This window comes from Panthera onca, chromosome A2, assembly GCF_046562875.1.
Source record: "Panthera onca isolate mPanOnc1 chromosome A2, mPanOnc1 haplotype 2, whole genome shotgun sequence".
NCBI lineage: Eukaryota > Metazoa > Chordata > Mammalia > Carnivora > Felidae > Panthera > Panthera onca.
This window is the reverse complement of record NC_138340.1, coordinates 106,780,490-106,804,047: the sequence shown is the minus strand read 5'-3', so window position 1 is coordinate 106,804,047 and position 23,558 is coordinate 106,780,490. Positions and strand designations below refer to the sequence as shown.

The 23,558-nt window shown below is 37.2% G+C and overlaps 1 protein-coding gene across 8 annotated transcripts in view; it reads left to right on the top strand.

Annotated features, from left to right (window-relative positions):
• ETV1 (ETS variant transcription factor 1) overlaps positions 1-23,558 on the top strand; it is a 93,272-nt gene that overhangs the window by 54,925 nt on the left and 14,789 nt on the right. For all 8 annotated transcript variants that reach the window (XM_081795045.1, XM_081795042.1, XM_081795043.1 and 5 more), the window contains 3 exons: positions 1,888-2,135; positions 19,781-19,849; positions 21,417-21,485. In XM_081795045.1, the coding sequence (XP_081651171.1) occupies positions 1,888-2,135; positions 19,781-19,849; positions 21,417-21,485 (386 nt within the window). The remainder of the gene's footprint in view (positions 1-1,887; positions 2,136-19,780; positions 19,850-21,416; positions 21,486-23,558) is intronic.

The window sequence follows — 23,558 nt, the reverse complement described above, 5'->3', positions numbered from 1 at the left end:
CACTTCACTCTGGGAATGCTCTCTGGCCAACTGGGCTGCACCCTGCTTCCTTTCCTCAGGCTCATTCTGTTCCGAGGGCCAGCCCTTTGGCACTTGTTCCTGAACCCACTGTGCCGGAGCCCTGTCTCTCTTTCTCTGTGTTTCCTGCCACTTATACGCCGTTTTGCTGTATCCAAGAACCGTCAGCATGCTCTCTTTACCCATTAACTCTCTTCCAGCAGCTACTTGAGTCACTGTACCTTTACCTTGTCCAGTGCCTCATAACAATGGTGCGAGACACTTGTGTGTTTGGTATTTATGTAGTCCTCGGCAAGTACACGCTCGAATCGGGTTGAATCGTAGAAACAAATGGCTTGATTCTTTACAAAGCTTTTAGTATAAGTGTTATTAACTTCCTTTTAAGGCTTCACAAGTGAACTGGTTTCTTATTTTAACGTCAAGTTACAATTTTCTGATTCACTCCTTGACAGTTCTTAATGATAATTTCTGTTGCTTTTTTTGGCTAATGAAATAAGCAAGAGAAGGGAAATGAATGCAGTGCCAGTCAGCCTGTTTTGCAATACCCGAGTTTCTAAGTTTATTTTCTGCAGGTGTAGGTGGAATTTCAGTGCCTTCTATGGCAGGCAGGAAACTTAGAGTTAAACCACAGGACCGTGAAGAAGGAGCATTTGTAGACATGCTAAAGGGAGCGCATTGCCATTCTTTCACTTTTACCTTATTTTCATTCCACCTGACCCAAATTAAATGTTAACTTTGCAAATTAAAGTCTCAGGAATGCTTTTAGTGTGTGTGTGTGGGGGGGGGCAGTTCATGGGTTTATATTTGCGCATTGAAGTGTATGGTAGGTTATTTGTAAGCACTCTTGGGGCATTTTAGAGCAGGTTTAAATCTTTAATTAATCCACATCTTTGTGGCGGGTCAGGGATCTTATGTTTGAGAGAGACGGAATTGAATGATGATGTGATTAGCCCATCATTACACAGCATAACCAAGAAGGAAGGAACCTAGGGGTTCACTGTCAGCTTGTTCTGAGTCCTCAGAAACTTCCTCATGACCCAACAGCACAACGTGTCCCAAATCTTTGCAGCAAATACGTCTTGTTTCCATCTTTGGAGGTCTGCTGTATTATGTATGCTTACTTTTATCAATCGGATATTTTCTTTGAAGCCATTGGATGCTCATGTGTGCCGTGCTGCTGTTTGACAAGGGTGGTCTTTCAAACAACCAGCTTAGATTTTAGTCTCTGTATTATTTCCCCTTTTAACTTCCCACCAGAATACAGTGTTTCTTAGAACACTGGTGAAGATTTAAGAGTCCTGCCCGTTTGAAAACAGGGCTATTCCTCTCTTGCTTCCTCAGGAACTAATGGTAAGGGACGGAAAACCGAAAAGTAGGTTAGTAAAAACCTGGTTGATTTTTGGTATGTTTGTTGATTGGTTTGCTAACATAATTAAGAGATAGGGGATGCAGTTTGGAATCAGATTCTTTGTGTTTTTCCTGGTTTGTTTTTTCCTTATATATAATCATTTGAGACTCTCTTAATATGGAAATTTGGTAAATGATCCAACTTGTTAAGAATTGGGCATTTTAGTGGTTAGGGTGTGTGTTTCCTCAATAGTACACTGCTCAAAGCACATCTTTCACTTACTATAGTGTTCCAAAATGGTACTGCAGGGGACTAATTATCAAGGAACACAAGTCATATTATGATATAAAAAACACGGTGCTACTGAGCCAGGAAGGAGAAATCTAGTGAGTCCTTGCAAAAGATTTACACTTCGGGTCAGTTGGTATCATGCTCATTAACAAAAGTTAAAACTTGTACCAATATTGTAAGGAGTATTCCTTGTTACCCTTTTATTTAAAACGTGCTCTCTTATTTCCCAGATTTCGCCGCCAGCTTTCTGAACCCTGTAATTCTTTTCCTCCTTTGCCAACAATGCCAAGGGAAGGACGTCCTATGTACCAACGGCAGATGTCTGAGCCAAACATCCCCTTCCCCCCTCAAGGCTTTAAGCAGGAATACCACGACCCAGTGTATGAACACAACACCATGGTTGGTGGTGCGGCCAGCCAAAGCTTCCCTCCTCCTCTGATGATTAAACAGGAACCCAGAGACTTTGCATATGATTCAGGTAGGCCCATGCTTTAAGTTACGTTTAAGACATCATTTCACTTGCTTGTCACTTTGGTTAGTGTTGGCATCAACTTGGGTCGCTCATGACCATTTGGTGTGGAGTCTTTCTGATTTTATCCCCTCTTTGAATCTTTCTGTGTGAAGTTGAACCATCAAACCATTTTGGCTTGAGCTCATGGTTGAAATAGTGTCTAGAAATGAAAGCAGTCCAAAGAAAAGTATAATTTATAAAATCAGGCATACTCTCAGTCCAAAAGAATAACATTGTAATTCTTTGGATTTGGGGCTTTCTTTGTATTTTGCTGTGGTAGTGTTATCTAATCATGGTGGTTACAGAAAGTAATATTCTTTTGCTTTGGCACATTTATTGGTTATAACTGTTTTGTCCTTTATTGGTGGTGATACTCCAATAGTCCAGCAGTAAAGATTCTTACATATTAGAAGAGGAAGAGCAAAAATAAAATATCTGAGTTTCAAATTGGTTTATTCATAGAGGTTAGCTTTGGTCTCACTGTGGCAGAAAGGCCCCACAAAGTAACGTATCAAGATGGAGAAAGGGGGGCTCCTGAAAGTAAGAAAATATACACTGGTTACGAATATCATCCCAATATGTAACCTTGAGATTTTAGAAGAATTACTTAACTCCTCTCCTTTTCACCCATTATAATCTCAAAATCTGGACGTCTGCTTTTCACTCATCTCAGGAATTTTGGAAAAAAAAAGTATGAAATAAAAGCTGATGCTTATAAGAAGGGCACCATGTTCCTACAAAATATTATTAATGTTATTGTAACTGGTGAATAGATGACTGTGGACTTGGAAATACCTGAAAACAATGTAATTTCCTCTTGATGCAAAGTTATGGATATTCTTTATGAGGAAACTATTGCTTCTCTCGGAATAACTCTGCTAAGTTTTTCTATTCTACTTGAGGAAAGAAAATTGTCTCTAGTTTGAGTTTTTAGCTTGCATAAAATTACCTGCTTTATTAGGAACTGCTCTCGAAGCTCAGCAAGAGGGAGCCTTATGACTGAGAGTCTCCCTTTGGCCACCGTTCTTCTGTGGGCAAGAGGTCCAAAGGATGAAGAGGAATTGCCTAGTCAGAGGCTATGTCTCCACTTGTCGAAAGAGCACGAGCTACCAAGGACACATGAATTCCCATCCTGATTGGCCCTAACTCCATTTCCACAGTCTGAGCAGGTCTTTCCCAGGCTCAGCTTTTTGAAGGCAGAACGCGTTGCCCCTGTGTGCACTCCCAGGGTCCACGGAAAGGGCTTCGAGGTAGCTCTTTGGGGCAGAATGAGAATGGAGCTTGGATGTGCCCGTGTGCTTGCGTATGAGGCCCCCATGGTTTACATGGTATATGGAACAGTGTAGGGTGAAGAGATAGGAAAAGAGGAAGAAAGGGGCGTGAACCAGGGTCTAAAGACTAGAAGCTGGCTCCATACCATCCTTTGCCCATGCTAATCTTAGAGAGTTCTCCAAATTCTAGATTGGACTAGGCCTTCCGGTTGTTATGAATGATGTATTTCATTCATTTCAAGGAATGGGAGGAGAAAATGTACTCATTAGCTGTTTGTTAGTTGGTTTACAATTTAAAAAATGTAAACATGTGCCGTGAGGGCTTTTATTTGAATGCTTGCCTCTCAGGCCCTGTCATTTGCAGACTACATGTACTTGAAATGCATCATAGGGGTTTCAGTTTAGAATTTTTTTGTATTTGTCCATAGTTTGTCCATAGTTAAGAACCCTACAATGCATTTTATTATAGATAAGATTCATTTTTCTCTATAAACTTTAAGTCCTTTTAACTGATGCTATCTTTATTTCCCAAACTGTATTTCGATTTGCTGTACAGTTTTTTGAAGTCACCACGATTTTAAGAAACTTTATATGGAAATCATATAAAACAGTCCAAATAATTTGTTCAAAGGGACTTACAGAGCATAGCATTTAAAGAGCATCTCTGTGTGTTCTAGAAATGTTTTTATATGTATAATCATACCAAGATTGACATTGAAACCATTTTGGGGGGCGCCTGGGTCCATTAAGCATCCACCTTTGGCTGAGGTCATGTGCCTCACGATTTCTGAGTTTGAGCCCCACATCAGGCTCTGTGCTGACAGCTCAGCCTGGAGCCTGCTTCGGATTCTGTGTCTCCCTGTCACTCTGCCCCTCTCCCACTCACGCTCTCTTTCTCTTTCTCTCTCTCAAAAATAAATAAACATTAAAAAAATTATGAAGCCTTTTTTTTTATTCTGTAGTTCACTCCATATATGTATCTTTTCCTCATATTTATGTGATAGGTAAAATTATGTATAACATGGTATTTAACGTGTGTAACTTTGTTTGAGGAGATGTGAACCAAGCAAGAAAGAGATTTAAATAATTCAGTGAGGTAAAAAATAAACAAAAAAAGTAACCTGGTTTTGTAGGATTTGATTGCATTATTTGTGGGCCATACATACTAGGAACTTCAGAGTCAATCACTGTCCGACCCTCAAAGCACAGATATAGACTAAAAAGCATAGTCCATGTCTTAGCTCAGGCTTCTCTAATAAACTACCATTGACTGGGAAGCTTAAACAACACGTTTCTCACAGTCCTGCAGGCTGGGAAGGCCCAAGATCAAGGTGCCAGCAGATTTAGTTCCTGGGAAGGGCCCTCTTCCTGGCTTGAAGATGGCCACTTTCTCACTATGTCCTTGCGTGGCAGAGAGAGAAAGAGAGTGAATGAGCTCTGATCTCTCTTCCTCTTCTTATGAGGGGACTGATTCCATCATGGGGGTCCCACCCTCATAACTGAATCCAACCCTAATTCTCTCTCAAAGGCCCCATCTCCAAATATGCTCACAGTGGGCATTAGGGCATCTACAGTGAATTGTGGAGGACATGATAATTCTGTCAGTCATAGTCCAGTATCCAATTTAAATTTTTTTTTTTATTTTTATTAAAAAATTTTTTTAATGTATGTTTATTTTTGAGAGAGAGAGAGACAGAAAAGGACAGAGAGAATGTGAGTGGGGGAGGGGCAGAAAGAGAGGGAGACACAGAATCTGAAGCAGGCTCTGAGGTGTCAGCCCAGAGCCCGACCTGGGGCTCAAACCCATGAACTGTGAGATCATGACCTGAGCTAAAGTCTGGCACTTAACTGTCTGAGCCACCCAGGTGCCCCTCCAATTTAAATTAAAAAAAAAAAAATGTTTATTTATTTTTGAGAGGGAGAGAGAGAATACGAATGGAGGAGGGACAGAGAGAGAGAGGGAGACACAGAATCTGAAGCAGGCTCCAGGCTCTGAGCTGTCTGCACAGAGCCCGACGTGGGGCTCGAAATCAAGGATGGTGAGATCCTCATCTGAGCTGAAATCCGATGTTGAACCAGCTGAGCCATTCAGTCACTCTATCCAATTTTAAAGGTATATGGGGCATGTCTTTTGTGAAGTGTACATTATACCTTGCAAATGACTTGTAGAACACTTGTTTAATATTTGAGAAGCTGTTAGTTTATATTCCTTCCTACCCTCCAAATTCTCTTGCAGATTGCTAAAATTGTACAGCACCTCTGAATGCTAATTTAAGTATTGCCAATAGGATACAGTTCTGTTGTGCTTGAGTAATTAAGTTGTAAAGTTGGAGCTTCTGGTTGCAGTCTAAAAGAACGGTGGTAACAGTGTATAACCAAGGCCTGTGAAAATTAATATGCAGGTATCAAAATGTATTTCCCTGGCCACCAAACAGCTGGGATCAAGTTGACACATCTGTATATGTCCTACATTGCAGTCAACAAATATGATCTCCAGATATTTTGTTTCGTTGTCATTACTTCTTTCATCCCTTTTGAGAGCACATTAAATAATCTTTTTATGAAATCTAATGTATTTATCACTGGATCATTGATTTCTTGGTTCACTTACTGATGTTGAACAAATAGGACATTAGGAAATAGTTGATGTGATTTAAAAACAATGCAAAAACGTTTCATAGTTTACTTAGCATCTATGTTCCAAAGGTTTTCCTTTCAGAAGGCCTCCAGAACTCTTTATTGCTTAATTCAATATAACATAAATGTTGTGAAAATAAAAGAAGCTTTGTAAGTGAAAAGGCAGCATGATGATGCTCTAATAAAGCCTGACATTAATTATGACATGGGAAATGGAAGGTCTATTAGTTATAATTATAATTACAGGAATGCAATTTCAACTGCCGAGTATTCAAGCTAAAAAAAATGCAAAATATTATGTTAGTTGAGTAGAAATTTTTATTCAGGAGAAGAGAAGAAAACCTGAATCAGAAGACACTGAGAAGATTAAAAAAGATTGGTATTTAGGTCCAATTTGGTGAACCAGTGCAGTGTGTGTGATCATTATTATATTATGATATTAAGTTCTCGACAATTACATCTGTTATTGTTTTCTTTCTCTTCTTCTCGAGCCTAATAGTGCTGCACAAAGCAGTACACGGGTTTTTTTGTTAGTTGTTTGACTTCTCCTGAATCCAGAGTGGTTTTCCCTTTCTTGCCCTAATGGCTAAGTGACTACATGAAATGGGTTGAATATGCGTTGAGTGCTTCAGTGGAAGTGCCTTTTGCCACGCCACATTTTCATAGAATCATAGTCACTTTCCCATTTTCATGTTTGCATGTGAGGTTTCACTGACTCACAATGCTGAACAAGGCAAATATGCATAAGAACATATTTCGTTGGAGTTGTTTGTGTTGTTGATTGGTTGGTCTTTTGTTTCATTTTTCTTTCTTTCCTTTTTTTTTTTTTAAATTTTTTTTAACGTTTATTTATTTTTGAGACAGAGAGAGACAGAGCATGAACGGGGGAGGGTCACAGAGAGCGGGAGACACAGAATCTGAAACAGGCTCCAGGCTCTGAGCTCTCAGCACAGAGCCCGACGCGGGGCTTGAACCCACGGACCGTGAGATCATGACCTGAGCCGAAGCCGGACGCTTAACCGACCGAGCCACCCAGGCGCCCCTCTTTCTTTCCTTTTGATAGATTTTAGGGGTAGTATTTTTAGTGGCGTGGTACTTACATGAAACTGAACTTTGGCTCAAGAAAACATCAGCGCACAGTGTTCATATACTGTGATTAGATAATTTCACTCTGGAAATTATGTTAAGGGGTGAAAGACACAGTGAATGAATGAGAGAGAGAAATGTTAAAAGTATATAGTAGTTGAATAGTAGAGTAAGTTATAGCTATCCGTAACAGAAATATCATGCAGCCATTTGAAGTCAGTTTTTAAAAAAAAAAGTTTAATGAAACGAGATGAGTAAAAAAAAAATAGACACACCGAATGACTCATGCAAATAAGACCCAATACAGACATACTGTGGCTTAAATTTTTTTAAATTAATTTATCTATTTTGAGAGAGAGAGAGACTGTGTGAGTGGGGGAAGGGCAGAGAAAGGGGGAGATAGAGAATCCCAAGCAGGCTGTGTGCTGCCAGCACAGTGCCGGATGTGAGGTTTGAATTCCTGAAACTTCAAGATGATGACCTGAGCCAAAACCAAGAGTTGGATGCTTAACCAACTGAGCCACCCAGATGCCCCATTTATTATGACTTCATATGCGTGATGATATCCTAAGCAATTTCTGTTTTGCCTGTGAGGTGCTTTGCATTTTAACAATGCCTAGGTACTACTTTGCTAATCAGACAGGAAATATGTGTTCTGTTTTAAAATATCAACCCATTTGGAGTTGAAGAAGTATCCAAATTAATCACGTCAGTCCTTTAAGTGGAAAGAATACTAAGTAAAGTATTACATTATAGTACCACATGCTGCAAACCTACCTGGCTTGCTATTAGTTTGTGTCCAGGACTGCCTTAGAGGTGGGAGCAGAATTAATATGCTATTTAGTCGATTTCTGGTTCATCCCTGCTCAGTGTTTGCAATCCACAATTAGTACTTTGTTCCTTTGCGCTATGGGGTATATTAAAATTTTTAACCTAGGAGTTGACTGAAGGGTAACACATGAATAAGATGTTTTTAGCCCTCAGGGCCTATTGTATTATTCTAATTAGTTTAAAAGATGCCCCCCAGCCCTGTGGTAGAGCAGTTTCATCAAACATTTGGGGAGGGAGATGGGGCAGAGGAGAACTTTCAGGGACCTGCTCCAATCAGAGATTGGGGGGCACTCCGTACCTTGAGCTTCCGGAGAGGAGGAAGTAGAAGTAGGGGGTAGTGGAGAAAGCTGACATCATGTGCCCCCTGAGGAAAGTGGTTTATATTTTTTAATGGTGTTGTCAACACTACTGGAAATTTGGAAATTGACACGAATAGTTGTTGTGTAGAATTATAAATTTTTAAAATCATGAAAGTTCTTGGAAATCACCTAGTTCACCTTTTTTCTCCACGCCCTAGTTGTACAGATAACACGCCTGAGGCTCTTCCATGTCAACTTCTCTCCAGGTACACAGATATTTTGTGAAACAGTTGGAAAGATTACATTTGGAAGAATAAAGTGGGACTTTTCCATCCTCCCTTTTTAAATCCATTCTTCACCCAAGCAATCTTTCCAAGTTCCCCTATATCCTTCTTTATCACCCTAGGATTTTGATAAAGGCCCATAGACAAACCTTTCCATTTAGAGAATGATTTTCTGTGTTTAGCATGTAGAAAAATGATACATAGGCAGAGAAATGATGAAATAAATACTGAAAATATATACACCTCATATTAAATATGTTAAAACTAAGATTATGTTCAGTTTTCATCTGTCAGAAATGACACATATATCTGGTAGTCGTGTATGCCCAAGCTGGCACTTTAGTCAAGAGAGTTAAACATAAATACTCTTGGATTTCTAAAATGGCAAGAGGGGAAGATTTTTCCACTGTCATTGTTATTCTGTGTTTTTGCTGTGTTGGTAGCTACTCATCTTGGTCAAAGAGTAGGAAAAGGAGTCAAGTAATTCCTACTGCTGCTTCTAGTAAGCCTCGTTTGGGATTCCCCTTGCAGAGTTTATAATAATGTTTTAAGGTGGAAGTTAGAGGTTGAAATCAGAGGATAACAGAGTAAGACAACATAATTATTTTCTGCGGACACATAGAAATATGAGTAGGCAGTGCTTTATGTGTTTGGAGATGATTCTTCATGGCCTCAATCAGTTGGTCAAATTACATAAAACTTCTAAAAAGCAAAAACATAAGAGCAAAATTTAGAAGGCTACAATTACCCAGTAGTATCTCTATACTCTTAGTAGACTAATTTTGCCACTATAAGAGTATTATCTCAGGAATGTTGTCATCAGGGTTTATTTATTTTGAGAGAGAGAGAGAGCGAGAGAGCAAGGTCAGAGAGAGAAGGAGAGAGAGAATCCCAACCAGGCTCCACACCGCCAGCACAGAGCCCTTTTTGGGCTCAAACCCATGAACCATGAAATCATGCCCTGAGCTGAAATCTAGATTCAGACGCTTAACCAGTTGAGCCACCCAGGTGCTCCAGGGTTTATCATCTTTTTAAATGATATCTTATTATTTATTTACAAGAGGAGATAATATATTTGAGAAATTGACTTCATGTGTATTTACTAATACATTTTCTTCTGTCTTTTGTGAACAATTGAGTTACACATAAGTAAACAACCTAACGTATTGCTCAGGAAACACAAGGAATGCAGCAATTACAAAAGGAAACTGTTAAAAAATGATAATTAAAGTCAGATGTAACAGAGGGAGTAAGGGCTCCTGATAGTTATTTTGAACATCCAGGCTTTCCATTAACTAGTAGGCTTCATCATCTCTAAAATGGAAGGTCCTATGACCAATAATTATAATTTTATATTTTACATATATGAAATATTACATTTGAAAATATTCAACTTAATTTCATCATTTTATTTGCATATCTTGGAACCACTTTAAATAGAAGAATATTGTGGTTTTTTTAATTCAAAGAGTGTTATTTAGGAATTAATAATTCAGTGTATGTTCACTCTTCAGTGATCTTGCCTCTGCTCCATATTTTCTCTGGGTGGGAGATTATAGAATTCCTTATTATCTCCCCACCTGGCTATGTCAGGCATTTCAGTTTTGAATTCTAAAACGTGTTGGTAATTTTATTTATTCTCTGCTATTTTATTTACCAGATATTAGAAATCGGGAGATAAATAGTAAATGGTCATTACAACATAGTAGACAATCTTTCACAGGTTTAAAGATGAATACTAGGCATTTTTTTTTTTATGTTTCTCCTCATTCTTTCTTTAACGGACATGGTAAAGATTTCATGAGAAATTGTTTAGAGATATACACAGAGATGGTTGACTGCAACTGTTTTCCCATATGGCTTCAGATCACTGGAAGAGAGAAGTGTGTTTTTTTTTCCCTCTAGAGGCAAGGACCAAGTTACAGATGGCTGATAAAACCTATTATATGTTTAACAGTATTTGGTATAGGACTAACTCTTCACAAATCATTCCCATAATTGCTCATAAATAGCTTTTTTCTTCTAAAACTTTAGATGTTTTTAAGCATTACCGTCTTTAGTAATTTCTACTGTCTTTAGTAATTTCCAGTGCAGCGATGTTTATGGTTCCATGAACTTTGGCTTTTTGTAACTGATATTTAACACTCCCAAAGGCCAAGACTTGGCCCTATTCCATTAGTAAGCATCATTTGCTTATGGTTACATTTTCTCCTGAAACATGGCAGCTCATTTTTCCCCCCCATCCTAACTTTAAAACTATTGCTTAGAGAAATTCAACTGGAGAATCACTTGGGAATTTAAAGGAATGAGCTATTGATCCTTCAGAAAACGTTAGCATTCTATCTGTTTCTCTAACATCCAAAGATAATTTTCTTTTCCTCAGCCACTGATTTGTGGACGAGTAGATCATTTAATCTCTGATTTTTCGGTGCTTCAGTTGTGAAGAGTGACGGTGATGACTTCCTAATTAATTCTGTTATTACAATAGAGGTCAGGGATTGGCCTCACAACTTGACTTTGCTTTTTATTGCCTAGCATGCATGCCTCAAATGGATTTTCCTCATTCTTCTGAGTTAAAATAGCAAATCACCCAAAACAGTACTCTGGTCCACTGTATTGCTTTTTCTAAGAAATACTTAAATATGCTCTAAATCTACAGTTACAGTAAGTGGCATTGGCTAGTGATTTGATTTGAGAATTGAGACCATGGTCTGGATTTACTCTTTATGCATTAACACAGGTCAGATGGACAGGGACTGCATTTTAAGTCAGTAATGGAAGGCTGAAGGCTGTCTTAAACCAATCATATCAGTTTTACCCATGACTGATTGATCCCCAGGGGCAGAGCCCTGTAAGCATTTGTCTTACATGAATGGACTCTATAGAGCCTGGAGTTTCATTCATAAAATGGAGACTGAAAGGAAACACACACACACACACACACACACACACACACTCTTACTCTCTGGAATGTCCATTTATACAAAGCTGAAGGGTGTAGTGTTCCATCAGCTGCTGCTTTTGCCAGTTGACTAGAAGTAATGATTAATGCTCATTGGTCCTGCCTGCATGTAACCCAACACTATTTATGGCCTTGCAGTGTTTCTAATGTATAGTGAATGAGAAGACAACATTCTCAAATCTGAAACATAAACAGGAACTGGTGGGTCTGAATTCCATTCAAATATGTCATTTCAGCCACACAGTGTTTGTCTAACTTGGATTTTACAGGCAGGAAAGGGGGAAGGGAGGGATAATCTGCTTGTGAGTTGTACTAGCATCAAAAAAGGGAATTAGAAGAGGGAGGAGAGAGTACTTTCATAGTGTGGGATTTTTAGTGGTCTTTCTAAAGAAAACCACCAGGATGCTTAGGCCCAGAACTGCAAGTGGACAAAGTGAACTACAACTGTTTTTGTATGTGCAACTAAGATTTGAAATTAAATGGTTTAAGGATGCATATTTGGGTGTGTGTGTTTGTGTTTGTGTGGTTCATGAATGTGAACAAGAGGTAAGATAATATTATTTATTTTTTGAAAGTAGCTATTTGAATATCTACTTTTAAGGTTAGAATGTTGTTACAGGGTATTTTCTTTTGCACTTAAAGGATTTCTATTTCTTCAGTGAGTTGAGTATTTCATAGTTTAGAGGAAAAGGGAGGCTTTTTGTTTCTATGAAATACTTCTGCCTAACACACGAGGAATGTAATTGAAACCTTTTCAAGGAAGTTTTGTCACCTTAAATAGATGGTTGTTTTTATCATGTGTGTGAGAGAGATTTTTAAGTTAATTGTTTCTAAAACTCTGCAAAATTTTACTAGGAGAGATATTCAAAGATAACTGTGCTCATAAAATTAAACACAACCAAGTGAATACACTATCGTGTAGCATCATAGAAATTAAATTAAATAATAGCACAGTATTAAAAAGCAACCAAGACAAAACTGAGAGAATGACATGCGTGTGTCACTGTGATTTCTTTACCATTTTCTGAAATTTAGTATGTTTGAATACTCTATTCTGGTGACCTTTTTTTTCAGTGTGTGGGCCTCCACAGTGCACTGCTTCATCCGCATGTTTTTGTTATTCTTAGCATTCAAAAACAAAACCTCCCACTTTGTATGACACTGGAAATATTATACTGAATTCTGTGCCTGATGACTATTTACTCTCTTTGTCGTATCAAGTATGTTTTGTTGCCTCTTTTGTCCTCAGTTTCCTTATTTATAGAACAGGGCAAATAATTCCTCTACCTTCCTGTTTTTCTAAGGATTAGATATGATGATGTTTGTAAAGCTACTAATATATATAGTATTAGGGGTCCAGGCAATAATAGGGGATATCTTTATGATATGATTTTATCTGGACCTCTAGAGATTTCCTAAAAGGCTGCTAGTCCTGAAGTAAGATGCCATTATTATTATTTCTAATATTTACAAATACACTTTTGGGGACCAAAGGATAAGACAAAGTGAGAAAGATATTCTTATGTGAAGACGATCCAATTGTGCAAGACCAACAAGGTACTGAACTATTATGCTGTCTGCGACATAGTGAGCAATCATACAGAACTTGATACCAGTATTATTCACGTTCGAAGCAAGTAGAGTAAATATGTGAATATTACAGTGATCCAAGGAGAGATGAGAGGGAGAGGACAAAGCCATTCGTGATGTGTTTGCTTCAAATCACGTAGACTCAAGCAGAGGAACAATTCGGTATCAGAACTCAGCATTAACACTTTCACCTCTTCAGATTTTTTTTTTTTTTTTTGGTGGCCTCAGTTTAGCGTAGCGCATCTTTTCTTGCATTTTCTTTAAAATTTCTGTTAATTGGCAGAGTACAATAATATCTAATAAACAGAGTTACAATATTTCCTATCACTTCAATTTTATTTTTAACTCTAAATAAAACCTTCACAGGCTTGGAAGACTTGGAAAATTGTCAGTCTGCTAGATCATATAAGCTAATCCTGTTTGAATCTGGTCATAATTTGTGTAGGATATTGTCCCCCCAAAACTTAAATGCTTAGAAGAGAAGTTTGCAGTTTCATAGATAGGTTGTTCTATATTGTTCTTTCATGTTATGTAGCCTTTATGTTTTAAAAGTATCTGAATGCAGATAAAAGCATTACTTTAAAAAAAATACTTTACATATACTGCGCAAAGCATGTAAAGAACAATAGTTCTCCTTCTGTCCTCAATTCTATCAACAGTAGTCTCTGTATTTCCAGGCTGTGGTGGAAGAGAATATCTCTACAGATTTTATGTTATTAACAGTTTACTCAAAATCCCAATGAAAAAGATCCCATCTAAGTGTGAATGAGGTCATACTAAATTCATCACTGTCTTCCCCAGATTTGAGCCAACTCCAACTTTTTTGCCTTTTTTATATGAGGTTCAGCAACCTAAGATGTTACATCCACGTAGAGCTTTTGTGACTGACGACAAATAGGTCTTATAAAACTTCATTTTTTTTTTTTGCCATCCCACTTGCCTTCTCTCTCAAGTGAAATCAGATGTACTCATCCTGAGTCTTATTTTAGAGTTAATTCTTTTAGATTTGTTCTATCATAGAGAGATCATATGAGTGTAAAAACTTCATTCCCCTTAGCATCCTTTGCAAAAAACTTTATAAAACATAATTTTCTCAATTAGCTACATGAAATCTATTCATAGGGCAAGTAGAAATGCATAGTAAAAGGATGCTAGACTAGGGTATATGTGAATGCATTTGCATTTATATACATCTTCATAAAGCTCCTGTTATTCCTGCACTCTAGAAAATCTTTGGATTTTAAACACTGTGCCAGGAAATGGGGAGAGACAAACAAAACAGTAAAACATGAAGTTCAAGACAGATAAAACTTTGGCAAGATACCTCATAGTGCTCATCCTTCTTGAAGGAGATTAATGTCTTTAGTTCTTGCAACACCTCGCTATTTCTTTAGGTAATAGTTACATGTGTTTTTGAAAAGCTTGTTTAAACTCCTGTGTATGCCTAGAATGACCCACACATGCACACATAGTTTTCATTCACTAAGTACCTGCTGATTTCAGATGTATGTCTGCATACATATTTCATCCCTGGACTTTAATGCGCCAGGTTTTCCGCCATCATCAGTGTTTAACAGACACGTTTAGGTAGACTTGATTTTGTCAAATCCCTTCCCCAAGGAGTTAGCCAAGTGTATAAAAAATCCATCTTTTTCCATTGCACACTCACGTGAAAGCAACATCACATTAAAATACATCAAACTTATTCCTATTTCACAGGGATTTCTTATTTACTCTCAGAGACCTGAGTGCTTAAGTTATCACACTGATGATTGCCACACGAATTTAAGTAAAAACCTCCAGGGAAAGAGAGGCGTTTCTTACTCCTTGCTCAAAGTTTATAGTATCAAGAATTTTCAGGTTTGCGCACTATTTGATAACAAACAATTTCAGCAAAGTGTATGGATATCTCAGATGGTCTTGGCAAATATTTGTCTCTGATCTGGCCTCATACAGCTCCTAGAAGGTTTAGGCAAACCGTGCCCTGAGGGGATTCTTCCTTTTGTACCCCTGGACAGCAGTATGCAAATACACAAATCGGAACAGCGCATAGCTGTGCCGTGTGCACAAATTCAAAACTCCACTTTGTGGTCCGGCTTTTGGTAAAGCTCCCCAAATCAGTGCTGTGTTTCCCACTGTGGCTTGGAAATGCAAGAGAGAGAAAAGCCAACTTGTTCATTTGTTCTTAAGAAACCTGCATATCTTAAAGGCAATTTTAACAGTGTTACTAGAGGTGAACACTAAGAAAATCGGATAGTTTGGGATCTGTGTTTACTGTTTTTCCTAACTGCCCCTACGTTAACTAGTGCATTAAAAGGACAACTGTGCTTTGCTGCTTTGAATTTTTGTAGCATACTGATCACCCTCCCCCGAGCTCATCTGAGACAAATTACAGCCAGTACAGTTTCTGCAAGCTGGCGGGGCCCGTACTATGGTCATGTTCTAGTGCTCTTTGATCCATAGGTTTCAAAATAATACAAAATCCTTTGTGTTAAATGAAGTTTACATAATTCAATTTACAGATTAAATTTAAGACTTTTTAAACCAGTCACACAGCAGCAAATATTAGGGCATAATACTGTAGAAAGTAGCTCAAAAGAGATACCTCCGAATATTTTGAAAATGTAATGGAGCTTCTCACTTCAACCTGAGAAGTCATGAGTTTGTAATGAACTTTAAATCAGTGTATTTTAAATACCATGGGTTTATAGATTTGTGAAGAATATCACTGAATAAGTATACGAATAAGCAACAAATCAATCTTCTCAGGTAACTGTGTTAAGAATAGCCATTTAAGATACAAAAATAATTTCACTATGTAATCATTTTTAATTTTAAGTGCTGTGGTTCACTCACTTTAAACACTTGTGAGGGTCACTTAAAAATAGTTTCTGTTTTCAATGATAAGCACCATATCCTGAATCCTTGCTGTTGGCACTAAGTGAAATATTGCACATATTGTCCTCCCAAGAACCCTTTGAAGGGTGTCGCTTATAATTCCCATTTTACAGATGTGGAAGTTGAGTGTTTGAGATGTGAGATAACTAACAAAGTGTCGTACTCCCACAAAATCTCAGAACCGAAGTTCAAAATCAGGTCTATTAGAAGACAAGATGCACATTTGTAATCAGTGCTGGTCTTCTGAGCGTAAAATTATAACCTATGGACACATAATAGAACAGCACAAATACGCTATCATAGTAACGTTTGTGCATGGGTTAAACCACATTTTATGATCGCTGCTGAATTTTGTAAGCTTTATCCTATGAAAAAACATGAGTGTATACGTATGCAATGCCTCCATTCCCTGCCACAAAACATTTGCCTTTGAAGTCACCGCTTAGCTACTTTGGATCTTGGTTGAGCATTTAGCAGAAGTTAAAATGTAATGCCAAACTTCATTGGTTGGATTTTTTATTAGATAAGGTAGAAATGAAAGCAGCAGGCAATTTAATTAGCAGTAATTTTTCTGGGCAAGTCATTACTTTGATGAACTTCAGAGCAATGTTTATGGCTCCTAATTAACCATGTTAGTCATTTGATTGAATAATCACTTTGGAAATGTTTCTACAATTTGATTAGAGTCTGACCCACTCTGATAGTCATAAATTAACTGATACCACTTTAGGATAACATGACTTTAGTTACTTTAGGGGAATAAACTCCTCTTAGCTATATTTTTTCAGGCTTCTCTGGACTGTATAAAGGATACTGATTTTAAGGATAGACTGGATTTAAACACTGTTAGCTGGCATCTCAATTTCAAGAGCTAGATGTTAATTTTATTTACTCTGGAGTATAATAAATAGTATTAAGAGTGGGAAAAACACACGTATATTCTTACATATGTATGTTTTTTTCTAAGCTGCCGTTCCTTGTTTTTCTTAGAACCTCGATCATAAGTTTTGCCCCTGGAACTGTAATGGAGGTCCTGGCTTTAGCCTTATTAGAAATTATTAATTTATTATGGGTTTTAAATTGGTATACTTTGAATGTCACAGATTAATAAACAGAATTTATGAAAAATATTACAGAATTAGTACAAGAAATAACAAATCAGCAAGGTCAATAGATACATGAAAGTTAGTGAAATGATCAAATTCTTTGATGTCAAATGTCCAAGATCATGCTTGTTTTGTATTATGTTATTTTGTTTTATAAGATGTTCAACTTTGAATAGTGGGTTTCTTATAAGTACTTGCATTTCCTCTCCTCCTCTCCTTCTTCCCCTCTTGGGAGGAAAGACTACATTTAGTCACACTTATATATAATAGAGTTTAATCTATATGTTTTCCTCTAGCTTCAGAGCCAGCCAGCTGTTTTTACAGCCATACTCCAGCTGGCCAGCAGTCAGGAAAAGTATTTTGTGGCAGGGTGTCAACATTGGTACAACAAAATTCTTACCTCTAAACAGCTGCTGAGCTGATGGCAGAGTCATTAACACTGTCCCTTCTAGGCCCAGCTGCTTCAAGGGTCCTATGCCTGGCAATAAATCAAAATAACGTTAAAAATTAATCTGAAATACCACTGGTCAAAAAGTATGGATAAAATGGATTGCTAACTATTTGGTAACCCAGACGTTCAATCACTCTGCAACCCCATGATAAATCTCCTGATATCAAGAAACAAGATTAACTCTGTCTTTTGTACGGTCAGAATTCTATACTAGATAATGTGTCATGTAAAGAAGGCATGGTATACTAACATGTTTGATAATGAGTTTTATACTGTTTTCAACTCAAAAGCTGTTGATTTCTACATACTTTTAAATGTTATTGCTCTAATGAATTGCTATTGAGATATATTTGACTAGGGGCACCTGTGTGGCTTAGTCACTTAAGCATCTGACTCTTGGTTTCAGCCCAGGTCATGATCTCGGGCTTTGTGAGTTTGAGCCCTGAGTCAGGCTCCATTCTGACAGTGCAGAGCCTGCTTGGGATTCTCTCTCTCTCTCTCTCTCTCTCTCTCTCTCTCTCTCTCAATCTCAATCTGTCTCTCTTGTCTCTCCACCCCTCCCTTGCTCATATGCTTTCTCTCTCTCTCTCTCTGAGTAAATAAAACTTAAAAAAACATTTTTGACTAAAACCACATCAACTTTTTTCAGATATTTCAGAAATTTCAGATATTTCAGAAAAAATATCTGATATTTTGGTTGACATTAATCACCAGGCAATTTTTTTTGTTTTTGTTTTTGTTTTTTTTTTTTTTTAATTGTATACACTTTAAAAATGGAACATTCCAGACTGAGAAAGAATGACCTCTAGGCCAAGTAAATGGTGCTGATTATCTATTATAAATTAAATTCTATGGATGGGTAGTTAAGAAGAGATGAGGGTCTTTAAATCCCACTTCTTTTAAGTGATCTTTATTACACATTCAGAAATCATGTACTTACTATGAGTGGTGGAATGGGGGGACACACTCTTAAATAACACATTTGTCATGTGTTTTATAAGTTTATATGTGCTCAGAGTTTCAAAGACTTGAGTATACATACAGAAGATAGAATTAGTTTAGTCACATATATTTATACACTCCTATGGAATCTGTATATGTTATATACAGGCTTTGGTCCAGGTTTGTGGGACCTAAAACATAAACTTTGTGGAATCTTCTGAAAGAAAAAGAAAATGAAATGGCATATACAAAGTTAGGGGCAGGACCTCAGGAGGGACTCCTGTAAGTGGAGGATCCTTCCTGAAGCTGTAACTTCATTGGCTTCACCAGACATCAACCTCTGATCAAGTGAGTGAACTTCTTTTTTCAGAATCAAAGAACTTGAGCCTGTAGTAGATTGTAGATAACATCTGACCCGACCTTTATTTTATATAAACTTGGACACAGAATGGTTTTTCTAAAGTCATGTAGCTTTGCTAGTGGTAAATAAAGCACTTGAATTTCAATCTTTTGTCTCCTAATCCATATATTTTTTTTCCTTTTCCCTCTCCCTAACCTAATAAACAGCCATCACTAGGACTCAAGTTTAACCATTAACCAAGTTTATTTTTTTGTATTTTTTCAGTGATGAGTTAACTTGGTCAGATAGGCAAGGCCTCACTCCTAGGGTGATAGTGGTATTTGCTACGAAATTGTGGGATTTCTGTTCTCTAGTCTCATTGGTTTGGAGTATGACCTGTGTGCTTAACAAAATAACAAGTTAGTGATACTTTTATTTGGGGCTGAAAATAGCAATCACCTTGAAAGGCTAGACTAATTTTAAGAGATGTAGCAATTTTGGTGTTTTATTAATAATTTCTACCAGTGTTCATGAAATAAACTATGAATGAGTCTTTTGTTGATCTTTCCTCTAAATACCACGGGATATACAGATATATCTCATAAATGCCCCCAAACGTATCTTAACTCATTACACCATTTGTTTCAAGGCTACTGTCCTATTCATGTGGGATTGCAGGAGAACCACTCTTCAGCAAATGTGGGTAAAGCTGTGAATTCACATGCCTGTCAAAGAGAGTCCGTGTTCACCATTTCTTGTGTGGGCCCTGCCTGAAATGTTAACTACGTGTTGACAAGCTCTTCTCGTGGAGACTCATGTCAGTTTCGGTTATTTTCCTCTCTGCACTCTGTTCACTGGTAACCACACATTTTCAGCTCCAGACTTCTCTTTGACCGGTGTTGTTTTTTCTTTCAGAAGTGCCTAGCTGCCACTCCATTTATATGAGGCAAGAAGGCTTCCTGGCTCATCCCAGCAGAACAGAAGTTAAGTTTTCTATTATTGAAGTTCCTTGTAAATCCTGTCAAAATCAGATGTGCCAAAGATGCAATCATTTGATTATTCATTCTATTTTATGGGGAAAATCACTTATGTTCCCTAAAGCACTATTTTAAAACTTTACCTTTTTAAAGTAAAAGGAAGATGTTTCAGGTCATGTTATCTTGAATTTGGTTGTTAACATGAGTCATGTGCATATAAACAGCTGAAAAGTGGAGTTCTGTGTTCTCCCCCCCCGCCAACAACCACATTCTTTTAAAATAGAACATGTGCTTTATAGATTAGCCTATCTTCCTACTCTCTGTTGAAATGTATCTTCGAGGAATGTCAGTTTTTCTTTACAAATTTAAGTCTCTGTTTTGAAATAAAAGACAGGAGATATAAATATATTTGCCTTTAAATAAACTGGATTTTCATTTTCAGACAAATACTAGTTAAGAATGGAATTTCACATAAGAGGCCTACAGAAGGAACTTTTATTATGGGTGTGTTCATGGTAAACATGGTGGGAAAGCTTTGATCTAACAGACTTTGATACCTGCAAATTAGTGAATAAAAAAGATCTCTGGATGCATTCCCTACTAAAGTATTTCTGGAAATATGTGTGTGGTTCTTATCATAATGCTCTTTGTCCTCAGATGATATAGATACATGCGTTTACATTAGGTCTAATATTGGTTGTTTTGTGTAAGTGAGATTGATAGAAGTAAATCCTTGTATTTAAAGAAGAGTATAATGAGCTGGCAAATCAAAAATATTTAAGAAATGCGATGTAATTAGTGTCACTACTATTGTTAATGTTATGTACTCATGGTAGAGACCAATACATTTGAGAAAAAAAACTGTGATTAAATTGTATGAGATTTCTTACTGGCGATCAAAGACAACAAGAATTCACTGAAGGTCACACTCAATGACATGGGGGAGAAAATGACCGTTAAAGCTGTTGATCTATTTTGTTGTTTTTTTTTTTTTCCCTGTGGACTTAGTTTTGTTACAGGAAAAAGGAATATTAAACATAGAATTAAACTGTCTTGGCTGTTGGAGATGAAAACATGAGAAGGTTAGCCTAGCTAAATATTTCTCCCAGGAAGTAAGGGGTAGACTGAATGTGTTTCAGTTTATCAGGATAACCCCGTGAGGTAAATATAAGTAATTCATCTTGATTTCCTTCTTGTCTCATGAATAACAAAACTTGGAAGAGAATGAAAAAGGAGATTGTAGTTTCTAAGTTTGCCAGTGTTTACCTGCTCTGTGCTTGGGTTAGTAATGATATAAATGTCTGTCATATATCACTGTGCTAGGTACTATTCCAAACTTGTGTATATTAAATTATTATCCTCACAATACCCCTTTAAGATAGGTGATTTAATATCACGCCCATTTTATAGGTGAGGAGACAGAGACACAGTGGCTACATAGTGTGTCTAAGGTCACAGAGCTGAAAAATGGCAGAGCCCTTTTCTACCCCAGTTTTTGTGTTAATGGCTCTATTTTAAATTGCTTGTGAATTTCATTTCTATCATGAATAAATGTATCCTCTTTCTCCCCACAGGCTGTATGTTTGAAAAGGGCCCCAGGCAATTTTATGATGACACCTGTGTTGTCCCAGAGAAATTTGATGGTAGGTTTTTCATTGTGCTTCAAGTTTGAATTTTTCTAAGAGAGAGTGGAGAGTTCACCCTCAATTCTCCTGAAAGAAGTTGACATCTCTTCTTAAAGATTTCTATGCACATCATTTGTGATGTATTCAACTCTTGCTAAACTTTACCTTTTATAAATTCTCTCTTCCTTTCCTTATTCGGAAGCTTTTTGCTTTTGTCCTAGGAGAGATCTCATTTTGAGAGTTATAACCAGAGTATCATTCTTGCTGAGCTTTGTGTCCAGTAAGAGGGGTCTTTCCATTGCCCTGCTGAGCACATGCAGCTTGTTGTTCGAGATTTATTGAAAGCTGATCCCATAATTAACAAAGCAGAACAGAAAGCATGCTACTGTGGATACGCAGATGACTAATGCAGTCTTCTTCCTTTTATTGTTCATGAAAAGATGCATTATGGAACACAGGAACAACATAGCTGCCCATTTAGTTAGTGATTGTTAGTCCTTTTTGTTCTCCCCCCCACCCCCCCTCGGGAAGATGTTCATTCCTAATGTGCCATTATTTTGTAATTGCTTAAAATGGAGTCAGGAAAGCATTACCTTTTTAATATCACTCTCGATTGCAGTGAAAAGGTTCCAGATTTTAGAAAAGAGTGTCAAGTTAAATAGAATTTCTTCTTTCTCAACAAAGGTGGCAGAAGTCAGCATCTATGCGGACGCTTGGGTAAAAAGTGAACAGTTCATTGGTTTGGTGGTTCTTCGGAGTGGTCTCCATATTTCCTGCTTTGATTGTTTAACAGGAAATGAGCAGGGACCCTCTGATTAGCTGATTGCACAAACTTTGGGGATCATGGCTGTAATGACTTGGTAGTGCTCATAAGTTTTTAATCGTTGTTATTTAAACAGCAAAGTGCATACTCAGATTGCTTCTACATCTCTAATTAGTTGCTTGAAGACTACTCTGTTCCTGAGGTTTTTGCTACTCTGGTCCTTCACAGAAGGAATGATAATTTTGGGAAGATCTGTTTCCTTAATCTTGCTTTAAATTGCTAAATTCATTGAAGGTCACAGGGTTAAGCTCCAGTAGGGGTCACTTTTTTGGCCTTATTCTAAATAGATACTGGTTTTAAACTTCAAAGTTCAGCAGTGTGATAGGTGTGGAGTGTCATAATTCTTAAAATACAACCTTTTTTCTTCAGACAGAGCATAAAGCCTTTGCTTTTTGGAATGATCTTCATCAGGTTTTTTCCTTTTCTTTCTTTCTTTCTTTCTTTCTTTCTTTCTTTCTTTCTTTCTTTCTTTTGCTTCATTCTTAGTGAGCTTAACATTTTAAGACATCTTGATTATCAGCATGGGCATATAAGGAAGAAAAAATAGCTCAAAACTACCAATAGGATTACGACACAATCTAAGAAGCCTAAATCACATGAATGTCTATCTTGATTATTCATTCCCTTTGACTTTTAAATATTCTCAATTTTGTACTAAGAAAGGCTTTTTTGGAAAATAATACTTATTACTCTTTTTTTTTTTTTTGTAAGGAATAGAGAGCAAAAGAATAGAAAAACAAAGGGTTATTTTTTTTTCATCGACAAGGCCAGTATGGTCAGTCACATTTATAGGCAGAAACAACCTACAGATTATAAAATTTGACAGGGTTTCACTCTGTATAATTGCTCAGTTACCCCCATGAAAAAATTTGTGAGTCTCAGAAGGAAAAACTGAGATAAATAAAACTGTCATTGAAATCAATATGAAGAGACACTTCTGTATTATCTAGCTTAGACCAAAATGACATAATGATTTTTAGCAGCTATTGACTGAATAATTTTATTTTGGTTATGGTTTGTGAAGTGTTGCTCTTTTCGTGATTATTTTAAAAGGTGTGTTGCTGTCTACTAACCAAAGGAAAGTTTTAAGAAGCTTCTGACTTCACCTGCTTTATAATTCACACTAACTGTGAATAGATTAGCTTCAGTATATTCTGTCTGAATTGCTTCTATCGTGGAGAAGAGAAAGTTGTGCATTAACAATGATATGTCCGTAGGGCCCTAGACATTCGTTGCCAGTGTGACCAGTTCCACATATTTTAGGGGTA